The sequence below is a fragment of the Patagioenas fasciata genome, chromosome 11 (genome assembly GCF_037038585.1).
Source record: "Patagioenas fasciata isolate bPatFas1 chromosome 11, bPatFas1.hap1, whole genome shotgun sequence".
Lineage (NCBI taxonomy): Eukaryota > Metazoa > Chordata > Aves > Columbiformes > Columbidae > Patagioenas > Patagioenas fasciata.
The window spans coordinates 25,657,481-25,672,505 of record NC_092530.1 but is presented as its reverse complement, the minus strand read 5'-3'; the positions used below and the strand labels follow the sequence as shown (position 1 = coordinate 25,672,505).

Here is a 15,025-nt window from a genome sequence, read left to right as displayed (position 1 = left end):
AAGAGAAGAACTTGTCTCAAAAGTTCATCTTCCAAACCCAGAAAATAGAGAGTTAATAGACATAAATAAATAATGCATTTTAAATTAAGATGTAGTTATTTAATTACAAAAGAGTGGATTTATTTAGAACAATTCAAACCTCTAAAATGGAGAGAATAAATAAGTTGTACATCATGAGCAGTCTGAAAAATTTCCAACAGAATATAGGATGCGATCCTGTTTTGATTATAGGCCTTCAGGTAGAGGGAAAAATGAGCGGTTTGGGTTCCTGTGTAACTGGGTTCCTGCTGGTTCACCAGGTGGTGATGAGCCCTGGGTTGAGCTCTGGAGCTCGGTGTCTCCTGGCTGTGCTTTGTGGCCGCGTTCCGTGGTGGCTGTTGTGTCACGGGGTGTTAATCCTGGCAGGACTCGGTTCCAGTCCAGCAGATAGGAGGGGATAAAGGGTGGGGGAATGAGGTCATTAAAACCAATCTCTGTGAATGAGGCAGTGACAGCTGGAAACCTTATCACCCAGGGGCTATTGGAAAAGCAAGCGTACCTTACAAATAGGCTTGGTTTAGAATGTCAGCTTGTGGGGGATTTTTAACAAGCGAGAATGCCAGTTGTCATTAAGTAATCTATATCCCATCTATATCTCACCCAATCAGCCAAACTTTTTTTTTTTAATTGTCGTTGAGCTATCTTTTTATAATTGACAAATTGTTCTGCACTTCGATTTGAAAAACTGGTTTGTGGGGGGAAGCAAGGCTATTTGCATTGTCTTGGGAGGCCATCTGCAGAGCGAGATGGCTTGTGACTTGTTTTTGAGGGAGATAATTAGGAAGAAAATAGCCCTTAAGAAAAAGGAAACTGCAAAAAGTGGCATAATATCAGTGAGCCATTTTTGTATTGAACAGTTCATTTAAATGTAGTTTTGTTTTGTGGAAGCTGGATAACACAGTGTCTAAGGGACTCTGTGGAAGGGGACGCCTAGGCCTGGCTGAAGGCATAGGAATTTTTCCATCCATTCCAGCAGCATCAGGATTTGACTCAAAGTCATTACAGTCTTGATGTATGCAAAACTTATTGCTGGATTTTTGCCCTGAGAAAGAATGGAGAATGAGCTGGCATCTGAAGATTTGGCTGGTTGAAATCTCAAGAATAAACTGGTTCTTCCTCTGATCACTTTGCTGTGTAAGATTCTGCTGGTAGAAATCAGGTGGTGGGTAGATTGCTCTGAGTGGCGTTAGGAGGCTTTGGAATGGGTGCAGGAATGGCAACAAGAGCAATCCTGAATACTGCCCTCATTCCCATGGGTGAAGGCATTAGAGCAGCATTTCTCATCCTTGTAGGACCATAGAATTTATTTTGGGGTAGGTAGGCGGAGAGGAGTGAGGGGAAGGAGAGAGAAAGAGGGTGTTAAAACCATCCCTAGACTATTTTGGCTACAGTACTTTCACCCATAAGAATAAAGACTATGGTAAATTTGACATTTCCAACTGCTCCTCATTACTCTTCTGTATCTCTCCCGTTGTGCTCACTTGCGTGCCTGGAAGGGCTTGTGCCTATCTTGGTTTAGTTTGTATCTAATTTGTGGAATCTCATCCCGTTTGAACTCCAAGTGGCTCAAGGAACATGAACTGAGGTCACTGCAAGAGGACGCAGCAAGTAAGCTGCTAGACAGTGTGTGCGTGTTGTTTAAATCTCATGATCTGACATCAGGAAAACCTGCGTTTGTCTTTACTGCTGTAGATAACTCAAGGAAGGGGAGACACATCTCTAACCTGTGGCAGGAAGGAGGAGGAGAGGAATTGATGCACTGGGACGTTCCAAACAGAGTAAGTTCTGATATTCTCTCTACTCCCTCTTGAAACAGAGGTAGCACCCTTCATGTGCCCCAGACTTCAGACTGGGCTTAGACTGGATATTTGGAAAAAATTCTTCATGGAAGGGGTTGTCTGGCACTGGAACAGGCTGCCCAGGGCAGTGCTGGAGTCACCATCCCTGGAGGGGTTTAAAAGGTGTTTAGTCAGGGTTCTTAGGGACATGGTTTAGTGCTAGTTGGTCAGGTTATGTCTGGACTTGATGATCCTGAGGGTCTCTTTCAACCGAAATGATTCTATGATTCCATCCTGAATGACTTCTCTAGAGGATTTCTGATTCGTAGAATGTTCTTAAGAAATTCTTTTGAGCTCTGTGGCTTGACCGTAAACTTGCCAGGTCAGATAATCATGATTCTGGGAACTGAGGCCTGAGAGCAAGTTGTTTGAGTTTGTTGTTGTGAGTTTGAGTTTGTTGTTTGTTTTTTTTTTTTTTTAATTCTCAGCAATTATTTGTGAATATTTGCTGCTTCTAGGAATTCAGTTCCCTGCAATATAACATGAAATTCAAAGACAATATCAGCCAAAGTGTTGTCACTTAAATTAAGACAGACAACTGTAGAAATCTGGTTTTGGTTTTCTTTAGGCATAGGAGTTGGAGTAGATGATTAGAGCTTTAGTGGCCAGAAGAAGAATGTAGGACAGAAAGATGGCCCAGCCTTTCACACATGGTTAAGAATGAGAGCCAAGCCCCATTCTGTTACCTTTCCAATCAGACAGGACAAAACACTGGGTTTGTGCCTGCTCTGGGCTTTCTGATGTCTTTACTGATAGGAGTTCTGTTCAGCCAGAATTACTATCCAAATATTAATGTCTTCTCGGCTTTTGTGGTTTCTAGTCTACTACTTAATACAATCTAATTTATAATTATTTGTATGTTTTTGTTTTGTTTTAACAGAAATGAGTAATTAATCTTGTTTAGAGCAAGTTATATGCTTGGATGTTAAAGCCCAACGAGCAGTATCATCTGCAGACTTTAAGGAGCCTTCATAATTTGCACAAGCCAATATTCACCTTATCTAGACAGAAAGATGTCTTCATCAGTGCAGCTCTTCAGAGCCCAGAAGTACCAGGAGCTGAAAGCGCAGTGTGTCCAGCAGAGGCGGCTCTTCGAAGACCCCGAGTTTCCAGCCTCGGACGAGTCCCTTTTCTATCAGTCAGCGCCACCAAGGAAAGTTGAATGGAAGCGTCCAAAGGTAATTGATGCTCTCCTTGTGAGGAGGTGCTGTGTGTGTTGTTCCACTCCTACTGTATTCTCTGTGCTAAAACACAGTTATGTGAGTATACTCTCCCTCCTTTTCCCGTTCATTTCCATCACTGTGTGATTCAGACATCAGCCCCTCTGTGCTGTGCTGCTGTCTGAAATGAAAGTCATGCCTTACTGTAAAAAGACAAAAAGACAGTGTTCTGTGCAGCTTAATCCTGCTTTTTACTGTCGATGGCTCCCTAATAATGAGCAGCAGTGTGAGGTGACTCCAGCTATAATGATGTTTAAGTCAGTCCTCTATTTAATTAAGAATACCAGTAATTAGTTAAGAATACCAGTTACAGGTCAGTCAGTACAGGAGTATATTTCACAAACAGATTATTCCCTTCCTGGCTCAGTCCGTGGATATGTACCTGTCTAGGTTGCTGTGTTGACAGAAGCATTTCACCAAGATGTTGAGGTTCTTAATTGAAGTTTCTCTTCAATACCCCTCACTTCTGAGGGCTTGGTGTCTGCACACAGTAATTGCAATATAAACCCTTAGCTTTCCAACCTGGTGCCCCCTGTCCCCCCCACCCTGCCCCATTGTTTTGTTTTGTTTGTTTGGTTTTTTTTCAAGTTAAATGTTACCCTTGCAAAAAGCACTATAGAAAATTAGATTTTATTAACTGAATAGATAGCGTCTTCCTGTCTGGAATACTGGAAACAAATAATAGTGGAGGATTATTGTTCGTTATTATAGATCTGTTCAGGTTTTCAGAGTAACTTGTGCCTTATTAAAATGTATGAGGAAAGGAAGTCTTAGCAGCACGTGGAAGTTTCTCCACTCTCAGATATCTGACTAGCTCATTTATGTGTATAAACAAGTGATTTGTGATTTTTCTTGGAGGAGACAGTAGGAAAGAGAAGAACCACAGTCTGCCCAGCGAGCGATCTCTGTGGCAGCAAACAGCAAAGCACCATTGGCGGTCTTTTTACGCTGAAAAAAAATGCTTGGATATTTCTAAATGCCGCCAATGGAATTAATTGCGTGCCCTTGTCAACGAGTCACAGTGAGGTCAGGGAAAGCCTTTGTGCTTCTGGACAAGGATGCCGTTTCAGGCTGTTCGTGTGTGTGTGTGTGTTCATTCGGGGTGGTGATCAGTGGTGCAAAGTCCAGTTGAAGGCAAGTCTTGCTTTTCTTGAGTGGGAGAGGGAGTTGATGCCAAGGAGGTGGTGGGTGCTGCCTTTGTTCTCATGGGGAGCCTGTAAGGACATCTTGGGGGAGAGGGGCTTGTGTCTGTGCAGCAGGGCAGAGGTGAGGGTCTCCTTCACGGTGTCTGCTCGTGGATTATGTCCTCTCTGCCATATGGAATGATATTGTCCTAGAAGTTAACTAGTTGAATGTTTAACTGTCCTTTGGCAGTCATGGGCTTTCCAGAGTGTTTCCTTTTTTGGGGAGGGAACTGACCTTGCAATATGAGCATGAGGCAAAGGCCGGAGCTGTCATCTGCTCAGACAGACTCTGAGCAGGCCACTTGCCTCACCAGCTCACCCAGAAATTAGAGTTTCCCCTGAACACCCCCAGATGTTGGCACAGCATCTTGAATGTGAAGGAACTGAATGGTGATACTCTGTTTCCAGTCCTCCTGCCCCCTACATAGGCAGTGGGTAGCCTGTCTGGATGCTGGTATTTGGACAGTAGTATGAGCAAGCAGCATTAGGCTTTAGAAAGCCTGTGTAGCTGTCTGAGCAGCTGGGGGATGCTGCTGCAGTTGCTGATGCTGGTGCCCAAACAAAGACATTTGGGATCTGTGAATCTAAAGCTTTTCTGAAAGGTTAAAGCTGGTATTTCATTTTCAGCTCACAAATATGTGAGCTGAGTTACCCTGAGTGGTTGGTGCTGGCCAGACAGAGCAAATGCTTAGGAAGAGTATCTGCATAGTCCAAGGGGTTTTGTTCTGCCCTAATGGAAAAAGGAGTACACGTGAGAGAGAGAAAAGAGCAGGAGGGATAAAGGGCTTTTTCCACTTGTTTTTTGTCCTTGGATCTGCACCTGCAGTGTTAAATACGTTCTGTTTGCTCATTCTAGTCAGACTTGAAGTGATAGGTCATTAACAATCTGACATTAATTACTTGTTTTGTACTTTTAAAGTCTCTTTGGGAAAGAGAACAAAGACAGGGTAGAGTTACTTCTTTGGCACCCCAGTATTAAGAAACTGGAGAACACAAAAGGCACAGTGTAATTACCGTGCAGGCTCCCTAGGATGGTGTGACTTTCCAAGGAGAAATGTTGTTATGGAAGGATGATCAAACAAATAAGAGCGATACACACTGCCCGTGTGCAGTACTGGGTCTTGATTTCTTTGGGTGCAGTTGGCAGGCAAGGCTGCTGGGTTCTGGTTGTACAGAGGAGCTTAGGTGCTGGGGGCAAATGAACTCCAAGGGATATCCCACCTGGGATATCTGATAGAGCTGTTTGAAACATGGGATTGCCAGGCTGTAGCGCTCTGAAATTCTGTATTTTATTCTAAGTAGGAAAAAGAGAAGTCTGAATGTGCTACAAGAGTTGCCAAAGTATGAGCTGGGACCTTTTGCGTTGTTTTTATATCACCTTCCTTTTTGACGCTCTCCAAACCAGTGATGGCTTATGAAAAGTAAAAATAGTACAGAGATGCCAAACTGTTTTTCACTTCTTGTAAAAACATCTGGAAATGTTGTACTTGATTTCATAGAAAGACTTCCTCTTTGTCAGAGTGACATGTTCTGATGGCATTGCTGGCAGATGAGGCTGGTGTCAGCCTGCAGGCTGTGATTTCCCTGTGTCCTGCAGCCCCAGTGGGGAGGGCCAGGCCTGGCCGGCCCTTTGGTTGCCCAGACCGAGGCTGTTTATGGGCACTTTGGGCAGGACTCGCCTTGCCCAAGGGTTAGATGTCCATAATGAGTGCTGCTGCGGGGCAGCCACCACCTGCTACTGTACCAAGAGGCAGAGACGAGTTGATGTATTTAGGGTGTCATACTGACATACCTGAGACGTTGGATTCAGACCAAGACGCATCATACCCCACATGTGCCTGATCTCTGCCAGCCAGGAGTCCAGAGGGTGAATTTGGGTGTTGATGCCAACAACACAAACACTTTGCTGGTGCTTCTGGATGTTGGGCTCTGATAATATCTCAGTTCCTCTGTCTACCTGTAAAACACCTGAGCTGTGCACAACCATTTTAAAGGTGCAACATCTTCCAGAGCCCTTCAGCATGCAGGAAGCCCCCTTGCTGTTATGTGTCTTTATGAGGTACAGCTTATTCCCTCCTTTGGACCTGACATTGCACAGGGAGGTGCTCCCACTGCTTCTGCGCCTTTGCATCACTTGAGAGTCAAGGTACGTCCTTCCCTCTTCTGTTCGCAGTTGCAGAGTGACAGCGTCTGTGCTGGTGGTGGGGGAAGTAATGCAGGGGCTGATCACAACTGTCCTCGGGCAGAAGGGTTCAGTCTGTGAGCAAGGATTTATAAATGGCTGATTCTGCGCAGCCGTTCTCAAGAAGCACCTTTAGAACCGAACGCAGAGCTTGGGGACTCTCCTTTATAGAACTAGCCACCCACCACTTAGATCAAAATTAATAATGTAAGACGCAAAACACCTGAAATTTTCTTTGGGGAAAACCTACTGATTCGTTAGAAAAAGAGTCAGAAAGAATCCCCCCGCATTGGTGGACGTTTTTTCTGCCCGTTGATATTAGTGTCAAAACCCATCCTGCTTTTTTCCTGTGATTTCCCTGGAGTTTCCATCCTCTGTGCCAGACTGAAGGGGGCCTGGGGGCAGCTGTGTCCTGCCAAGAGGTAGGAGAATCCTCTTGCCCTGTTGTCTCTGCTGGCCACCTGGCCTGGTCAGCCCCTTCCTGAGGGCAAGCGCTGCCTCTGCGGGGTGGTCCTGGCCAACAGTGGCTTTTAGCAGCAAGCAGCTCTGGTGGAAATGTCTGGGAATGACAGTCACTCCGCTGAAAGGATTTTTTTTTTTTCTGTCTTATTTTTAACTAAACCCTGGGTTTGTCTCAGGTTTTTCACTGAGCGCTGACCTTGCAAAAAGTATTAAATCCCAAGGACATCTTTGTCAGCGTTAAACAAATAGCAGTGGTTCCCTCAACCAGGGCAGGCATCCGTGTGGGAAAAGAGTGGATAAGCTTGCTTCAGAGATAAGTGACGTTCCTGAGTTATTCATAAACAAAAATAATAGTCTGATCGTACAGAACAAAAGTCTTATGTGCTTTACTGGTTTCCCTGTTTGACCCCCTGTTTTAGAAGGCATGTTTCTACTTTTGTCTGCATCTTCTTCTTATAAAAGGGTTATGGTTGTACTCCTATGTTCTGGAAAGGCAGAACTAGTTCTTTTTCAGTAAGACAGTACAGAAAGACACTGTGTGACAATACTGCTGAACTGCTTCCCAAGAAACCCCTCTTGCTCCCAGACCTGTGTTTGATTAAAGCCCCACTAACTCGCTGGTGCCAAAGGTCTGATATCTGAGTAATGATGGAGAATTACACACTCATTGCACTGCCCGCCCCGTGTTCCTGGAAACACTGCATGCCATGGGCCCAATTCTCCACTCTTTTCGCCAATTTCCTGATGCTTTCAGGGATGGTTATGACCATGCGAGAAGGATCAGGAAATAAGGCACCATGTTCTGGAATGATACAGTGATAGAAATGAACAGAGCAAGTTCCCAGATGCCAAACTTGTGAGTATGGGATGAGCTGGTTGGTGACTTATTCAGGGCAGCATAAGACACTGAGGTGCCAGAGAACTCAGGAGCTCTGACTTCCGTGCCTGCACGTGTTTCTTGGAGGCATCACCAGCTGTTGTTTGCTTCTAACTGGTGGGAAATGATCAGCTGTCTCAGAAGCTAAAACATCTTCATATTTGCAAGTGCTGATTTGAACTTTGGAAACCTCTACACCTGTCTGAGAAGGTTTTGCCCTCCTTTAGAGAGCAGAGGAGACTTGGGGCACCCCTGTGAGCACTTAGTCTGGGTTAGCTTTACATATTTTGCATTTGTGTTCTTTATTCCCTGTATATTCTCAATGGCAGGTTTGTGGTCACAGTAAGCAGTCCTCCAGAATGTTTAATGGTAACCTGGTTCTCATAATTTTTGTGAAATAAGTGTCATGAAAGACTTGGCTGTCAGGCATGAGCACCCCTGAGATAAAGCACAGCTCCATCATTTGATTCCTCTGTCTCTTCTGTAACTGCATTGCCGCAGCCTAACCCTATTTTCCAGCTTGACTGTGAACAAGACCAGAGACATCTGCTTATATTTGGGACTGCGTGTCAGAGGCCAGTAAGGCGTGCAGGAGAGGCGCTGCAGAGGGGGTGTCCTGGCACCGTGTCTGGATTTGTGCAGTTGCCCGACAGTGCACTGCGAGAACAGTTTTGGGGCACGGAGCGGAGTGACAGCTCATTGCACCCTGGGACAGCTGCCAGGATGGGGCCTGGGGATAATGCAGAGCTGGCAGAGAAGGGCGATTAAAGGGGAATACCATAAACTGGCATGACAAAGTGCTGTGAATTCTTAGCAGTACAGTGTAGTTACACTGCTACCTTCTGTGTGACAAGTGGGTTTGATTGTAACAACCCCCATGAACAGTGACACTGCCCTGGTTTGCCGGATTACCTCCCCATGCCCCCAGCTCCTTTCTGGAGCTCTGGATTTAATGATTGCTTTTTCAAATCTGAATGTGCTTTTCTTCTTCTTTCAGCCTCTTCTTTCCAGTTAAAAATATGGGTCGACGCTGGTGCTCTTGCTTAATCAGAATAGAGGTCTGTTCCCACCCTCGTTCCTCACCCCTCAAGCTTTGCAGGATCTCATTATTCTTCTTCTGTGAAAATAAGACTTATTCTGCAAAGGCTGCTGACATGTCCTGAAACAGCCGAAGTTTTGGGTTTTGTTTCCATCTCTGTGCCCAGAACTGTCCACGTTTCTCCATTGTAGGTGGCTATTGACTCTTGTTGAAGTGCGGATGAACACAAGTTGCAAAGCCCTGTGTGCTGTGATACTTGTGTTTGTGCTTGAAATACTGGCACATGTGGAATGTGCCTGAATCTGAGAGGGGAGGAAATGTACGTCAAAGTGTGGTGGTGAGCCACTGCTGAGCTTTGGGGAGCTCACAAATCCCTTCAGGTGCCTCAAACATTTGGAGGCATTGATGGGAATACAACAGTGGTTTCAGGTTGTAAGTTGTGTGAGCCACACACCAGCATCTTGCAGCTTATTTGATGGGCCTCTCTGGAGCGTGTTTGCAGGAGAAAAGGACTGTGAAAGACTCAGCCTTGCACTAACATGAAATAAATCTTAACTGGCTTATTTTTCCTTTTGTGGCTGTCGCATCCTAGATCACAACACCATGGATATTGTCCAGTGCAGGCAGACCCAGTGAGTCTGAGGTACAGACTGTAACCTTCAGTGGGTGACATTTTAGACATTGCGCTCCATCACTGGTGCTGGTTGGGGCTCCTAGAGGATTATAGCGCTTCCTAGATTACAGTATTTATCATTTAACAGCACTATTGTATGCTGTAATTAGCGGTGATTGCACACGAGTGCAGTGCCGTTGTTATGAATCGCTTTACTTGCCATTAAAAGCAGGTTTAGCTTGTCATCTTGAGCTCCAGCTTGTTCTCAGCTATGGAAAAAATTAAGCCAGATGTTTATTTGCTAGACATACCTGTGAGGATATGTAAAGGAAGGGGTTGGATTACAACTTATTTTTTATAGAAGAACATAAGCCTTGCAGACTCAAAAGAGGTAGGCAAAGTAGGCTCTGACGTAAGTTTAAAACATTCATTTTAAAGAAATAGGAAAGAAATTAAGAGCTGAACTCTGGGAAGCAGTCTGCCCTGGGAGATAATCTGAGAGGTTAATGGGAAGGTTTCTGTACACATTAATCATGTTTTCTGAGTTAGAATTGTGTAGGCATGAGAAGACTGTGTGGTCATCTAGATATGCAACCTTCTGTTAGTATGGAGGGAGTGGGTGAAGGAACAACAACAACAACAACAGGTAGACAGGAAACCACCAGAAGAACATTATTTTTAAATGATGGGAAGTGATATTTTCTTTCCTCGTTAGCAATGTGCACGATGAAGTTTGTACCCCGCAACCTCCTTCAAATGAAACCCAGCACTGCTGAATGTTTCACTTGATAAAGTGTTAGAGCATCCTCAGTCTTTGTCATGCAGGCGTCGATCTGCAGAGAAGTAGCTGCTGGCCGAGGGCTGTGAGGACGGACAGACTGCTCCTGGGGACGAAGGCGTTAAATCCATCCCAGCTGCGGGAGCTGGGATGCTGGCTCAGCTCCCAAAGATGCATGTGGCAACACAAAAGCGTGCTCTTCACACCGTTGCCCTGGCAACTGCACATTGAAATGGCAGGGATGGCAGGCGGATCCTGCGGAAGATGGTGCAGTTGCAATTAAGCTGAATTGTCTTCAGGTTGTTAGATTTAATTTTAAGCTGGGGGAAAAGGGGTGGGGTGATGAGTGAACATTAGTGATACTAACAATGAACCGCCATGCGTTTGAGGTCCTGGTGTGGGCAGGAATCCATCATGCTGTGTGTTTCTTTAAGGGTAAAATTAGCGCTGGCACTTGCCTTCTGAACTTTCTTTTTGTTGGAGAGACTAAAGAATCTGCCTCGAGAGCTTTATTTGTTTAGTGAGGGTAGATTTAGTGGAGTTAACAGTCTTCCATATGTCTCAGCTATTGTTCTTGCATGCTGGTGATCCATAAACTGGAACAGTAGGTTTTACAAAGGCTCCGTGGAACTGGGCTCCTAGGAGAAGGTGTCTGAAAGTGGAGGGCAGTGTCTTCCAAGTCCAGGTCAAAACAAGTCTTATCCTTACTGTTTGACTGCGATTCTGGATCAGCTTGTTTTGGAATCTGCTTTCTTGTTATCTTATTTGGCTGTTGATTTGGATCATTTTCAAAAGCAGTGGGAAATGTAATGCTGTGGTGTTCACAGGGGGTGTTTGCCACTTGGTTCTGCCCTGAAGCGCTGAGACGTGCATGAGAGGTACATGTGAATCCACTGAAATTCCAAACATTATAAAGCACTGAGCAGCACCTCGATGTTTTCAGTATATTGAGGCTAATATTTCCCATGCTTTTAAAGCCCAGCAAATCATCCAAACTAATGCTGTTTGTGGCGGTGTAGCTGATGATCTAGATATTCTGAGGAGAGTCATGCTGGGCTTTTCCAGCCCTTTTCTTCTAGTCTTTGTGCTTTGGAACCTATTTTTAGGACTCAATCAGCATAATTGCCTTGCAGAATAAATAGGTCTGGTGTGGTGAGAGTATCAGAGTGTGTGTGTGTATGTTTCTAGCTCTTATTATGGTGATTTTCTTTGAGTTTGAGGAAAAGGGATGCTTCCCTGAGGAGGAAGGAGCTGGAAGACCAAATGAGCACCATCCTTTTCAGGTTGTTCATGACTTGCATCAAGATGCTGTTGCTCCTGTATGTGTGGTGTGCTGTGTCCTGCTGCCCCAGAGACTGGGCAGGTGGAGCTGGGAGCCAAAGTGAGTGAAGAGCAGAAGGAAAGACCAGAACCGGCGTGATGCCCTTCAGCAGTGCCCTGGCAGATGAGGACACTGAGCTCCAGGCAGCTGTTTCATACAGTGCTTTGCCTTGGCTGAGGAATGGCCAAGGTGGGTTTTTTTGGGGGGGAGGTGAGTTTTATAACTGGGAGGAGTTTGTTTTTGTTTTTTCCCAGCTGGCTAGAAAAGGAACAAACCAACAGGAGCATTTTTGTTACATTAGCCATGTAAAATATGTTTGGCAGCTCACAACATCTGAAAGCAGCCTGGGGAAACAGGGAGACTCCAAAGAGCGGACAATTCAGTCTCCTGTGTTTCACATTAACATTATCATTCATCTGTTTCTGTTAGCTAATCCTTTACTGAGTCAGCTCCTGAAGAGTGAAGGGAAGGGCCTTTATTGCCAGAGTAGAGGAGACAGCTGCCACAAGATATCCCTCCTCAAGCTGATCGCAGTAAAAGGGGAGTAGCGTGGATAGGAGACCACCCTGGGCCAAGTGCCCGGGTCAAGGCCGCTGCACCGGTTCATGTTCAACGTGACGCTGATCCCGTCACAGTGGGGGTGATGGGCCCTGCTGCAAGTCCTGCCTCGTCTGCCAACAGGTGCTCTAATTGGAGTTTATTGTCAGAGGTTTGGCTTGGAAAATGTGTGTTGGTTTTGTCCGCAGATTTGGCTTGTTATCATTTGAAAGGAACTTGTGTCACCAAATCATTGAAGTAATAATTAACAGGCTTGTCTCTGGAAGTTTGCTGTGCATTGGACCCTCCAAGAATTCTGTTACAAAATATTTGCTGTTATTTGATTGCACTTTTCTAGAAAGAGAATTTCAAAGGTGAAGCAATATAAACTTCATATATGAGTATAAATGTCACCAATATAAACCCCCAGCAACCTGAAATCTTGGTTCACTTGAAATAGCACTTTTCACCTGTGACAATACCAACCTGATTTCTAATGTGAATCTGAAGCCTATATGAAGGGCTGTGTGTGCCAGAGCCACTATGCACTGAGAAGTTTTGTGTCTGGTCCCAATGACTATTAATAACTGCAAGTGCTTCATGCTCACAGGTCCTCACCCAGAGCAAGCAGGCATGGATGTGTGTTCATGGACGAACGTGCGTGGATGTATGTTCATGGACATCTGACAGGGGCTTGGGAAGCAGAATGGTGGATTGAGAAGAAGGATGGAGCAGTGACTTGGGCTTGCATTGTCACACCAGAGCAAATCTGTGCCGTTCCGAACGCAGACAGAGAACCAGAACCTGTGCTATAAAATGCAAGTGGTGTTGTCTTTATAAGGGGGATTTAAACCAAAATTTTCTTGTTGAGATGAGTCAGTATTTGTGTGTTCGAAGAGGAGTGATGGGAAAATAGTAACTTTCCTGAGGGACAGAAGCCACCATCTGCTTTTCTAGAAGACGGGTCCAAGAAGCGTGGAGAAGCTATTGGACAGGGCAATCACCAAATGCAAAGGGCCACCGCAGATGTGTTGTTAAGAGCTTGCTTTCCCAATTGTTTTGTTCCCGTAGCGAGGAAGCGAGCGGAACTGTGTGGGGTGCCCTGAGGACTCATCTCACATCGCCAAACAAACAAGTAGGGCTCTCTTAACTCCCTTAATCCATCCCAGCAGTTATTGCTGGCAGTGGCTGGACTTGAAGTCTCGAAGAGCCATGTACAGCTGTGTGACCTTCCTCCGTGTCCCATTTTCCTAGACCAGACTGTTGTTCAAATCAAGGCTGAGGTACTAGGGAGTCGAGTATGCTGTGGCTTGGCCATGCTCTAAATATAATAAGAAGCTTAGAAAACTTTATGGTATTTAATTCAGATGGGCTCTGTTTCTGTGCTTGAGAAGGTTCATCAGAAACAGGAGCAAGGACTCTGCTTTGTTCTGGGTTCTTGTTTCTCCTCACCTTTCTGCGGCAGACTGGTGAGGCCTGACTCTGACTCTTGCTTAGCCCTGAAGAGACCTTGGTTGCGCTTCTGGCTGTTAAGAACTTCAAAAAATGAAAACATGGGAGAACTTGGTGCTCCAGAACTTGGGAAGGGAGGTCCTCACTTTTTGAGATGAGTGTTTAATTTAAGAAGTGCTATTGGGACTGAAACAGACACTGTTTCATTCTCTTAAGGATGTTATTTTAGAAAGCATCCTTTTTTAAACCATAGGAATTTATGGACTTAGTTTAATTCACTCTCATTACCATCAGTGATACAAGGTGGTGCACCTCAATAACTTGTCTTTGGAGTGAAACCTTGGCCCCTTTCAAAGCCAGGGGATTTTCGCTGTGGTCTGGTTTGTCACCTTGCCAGTCCCCCGGTGGGCTGAGTATGGGAGGCATCATGAAAACATTGCTTGGCGTGTTTCCATTTTAGTTTCTGACTGGATAAACCATTCCCCCCCAGAATATTTTATCCTTAATGTTTTCATCCAGTGAAGTTGTGCTGTGTTTCTTCTTGAATTGCCAAAATGTTCCCAGAACAGAGCTGTTGCTCACTTTTATTATTTCCATAATTTTATTTTTATTTTGCCTGGAAAATCTTGTCAAGATGGAGCTTACCCAGAAAACAGGATGAGCAAGGAACGATAAAACCTTCAGCCATCAGCAAATACCCTGTGTCTAACCTCTCTGTGACATCTGGTGACTGAGTGGACCCTGTACGATGTGAACTTGATGGCTCAATCCCATTCCTGGTGTTACTTAAGCAAGTTCTTTGTTCTTAGTTGTGTCCTTCTGTGTTGCTCGTATCATGATAGGAAACAAAACCCACAGTGGCACGTTGCCAGCATCCCTGCCCTGCATCCTCCAGAGAGCTCGCCCAAGAGCTGGGAGTTCAGTGGATGTCCCAATATGCAGCTGCATCTTTCCTCTCCTTGTCTCCAGGTACTGGGGCAGCGTGAGGCGTGGGTTCCCCCTTTTTTGTGGTGATGTCCTTAGATACGCTCACCCTTTAAGGACTGTCGCATTTATTTAGATACGATGGAGAAGCAGCCTTTTGAAAGTGGCATCTTTCTCAACGGTATTATTCACCCAAGTCTTCCAGGGATATAATTATGAGCAAACATTTGTAAATGACATGCGTGCTTGCCAAGCAGACAGCTCTCCAAATGCCAGCATTTTGTTATCTTCTCTCTTGGCAGATTGTCCAGTTTATATTTCCCTCCTTCAGGCTGGGTGGAAGCTTTCTTATGTTGTTGCGGTTGTTTCCTCCAAAGAAGAAATGCTCAACAACCTCAGTGTCACTTCGGGAACATAAACAGTACAATTCCAAGGTTCTGAGTGTTTCTTTAGAGAGTTTAAAATGTCAGGTTTTATTTGGTTGCTTCAATCATCATTACATGAAAATTGGTTTCTCAGAGAGTCAGATTCTGTCTGTCCTGAGGCAATGTGATGATGG

General features: G+C 45.0%; 1 protein-coding gene across 5 annotated transcripts in view; it reads left to right on the top strand.

Moving 5' to 3' along the window:
* CAPN6 (calpain 6) overlaps positions 1-15,025 on the top strand; it is a 61,813-nt gene that overhangs the window by 8,282 nt on the left and 38,506 nt on the right. For 4 of the 5 annotated variants that reach the window (XM_071813599.1, XM_065846329.2, XM_071813598.1 and 1 more), the window contains exons 2-3: positions 1,732-1,817; positions 2,758-3,055. In XM_071813599.1, the coding sequence (XP_071669700.1) occupies positions 2,891-3,055 (165 nt within the window). In that variant the 5' untranslated portion in view covers positions 1,732-1,817; positions 2,758-2,890. The remainder of the gene's footprint in view (positions 1-1,731; positions 1,818-2,757; positions 3,056-15,025) is intronic. The other variant, XM_071813600.1, reaches the window with a different exon arrangement.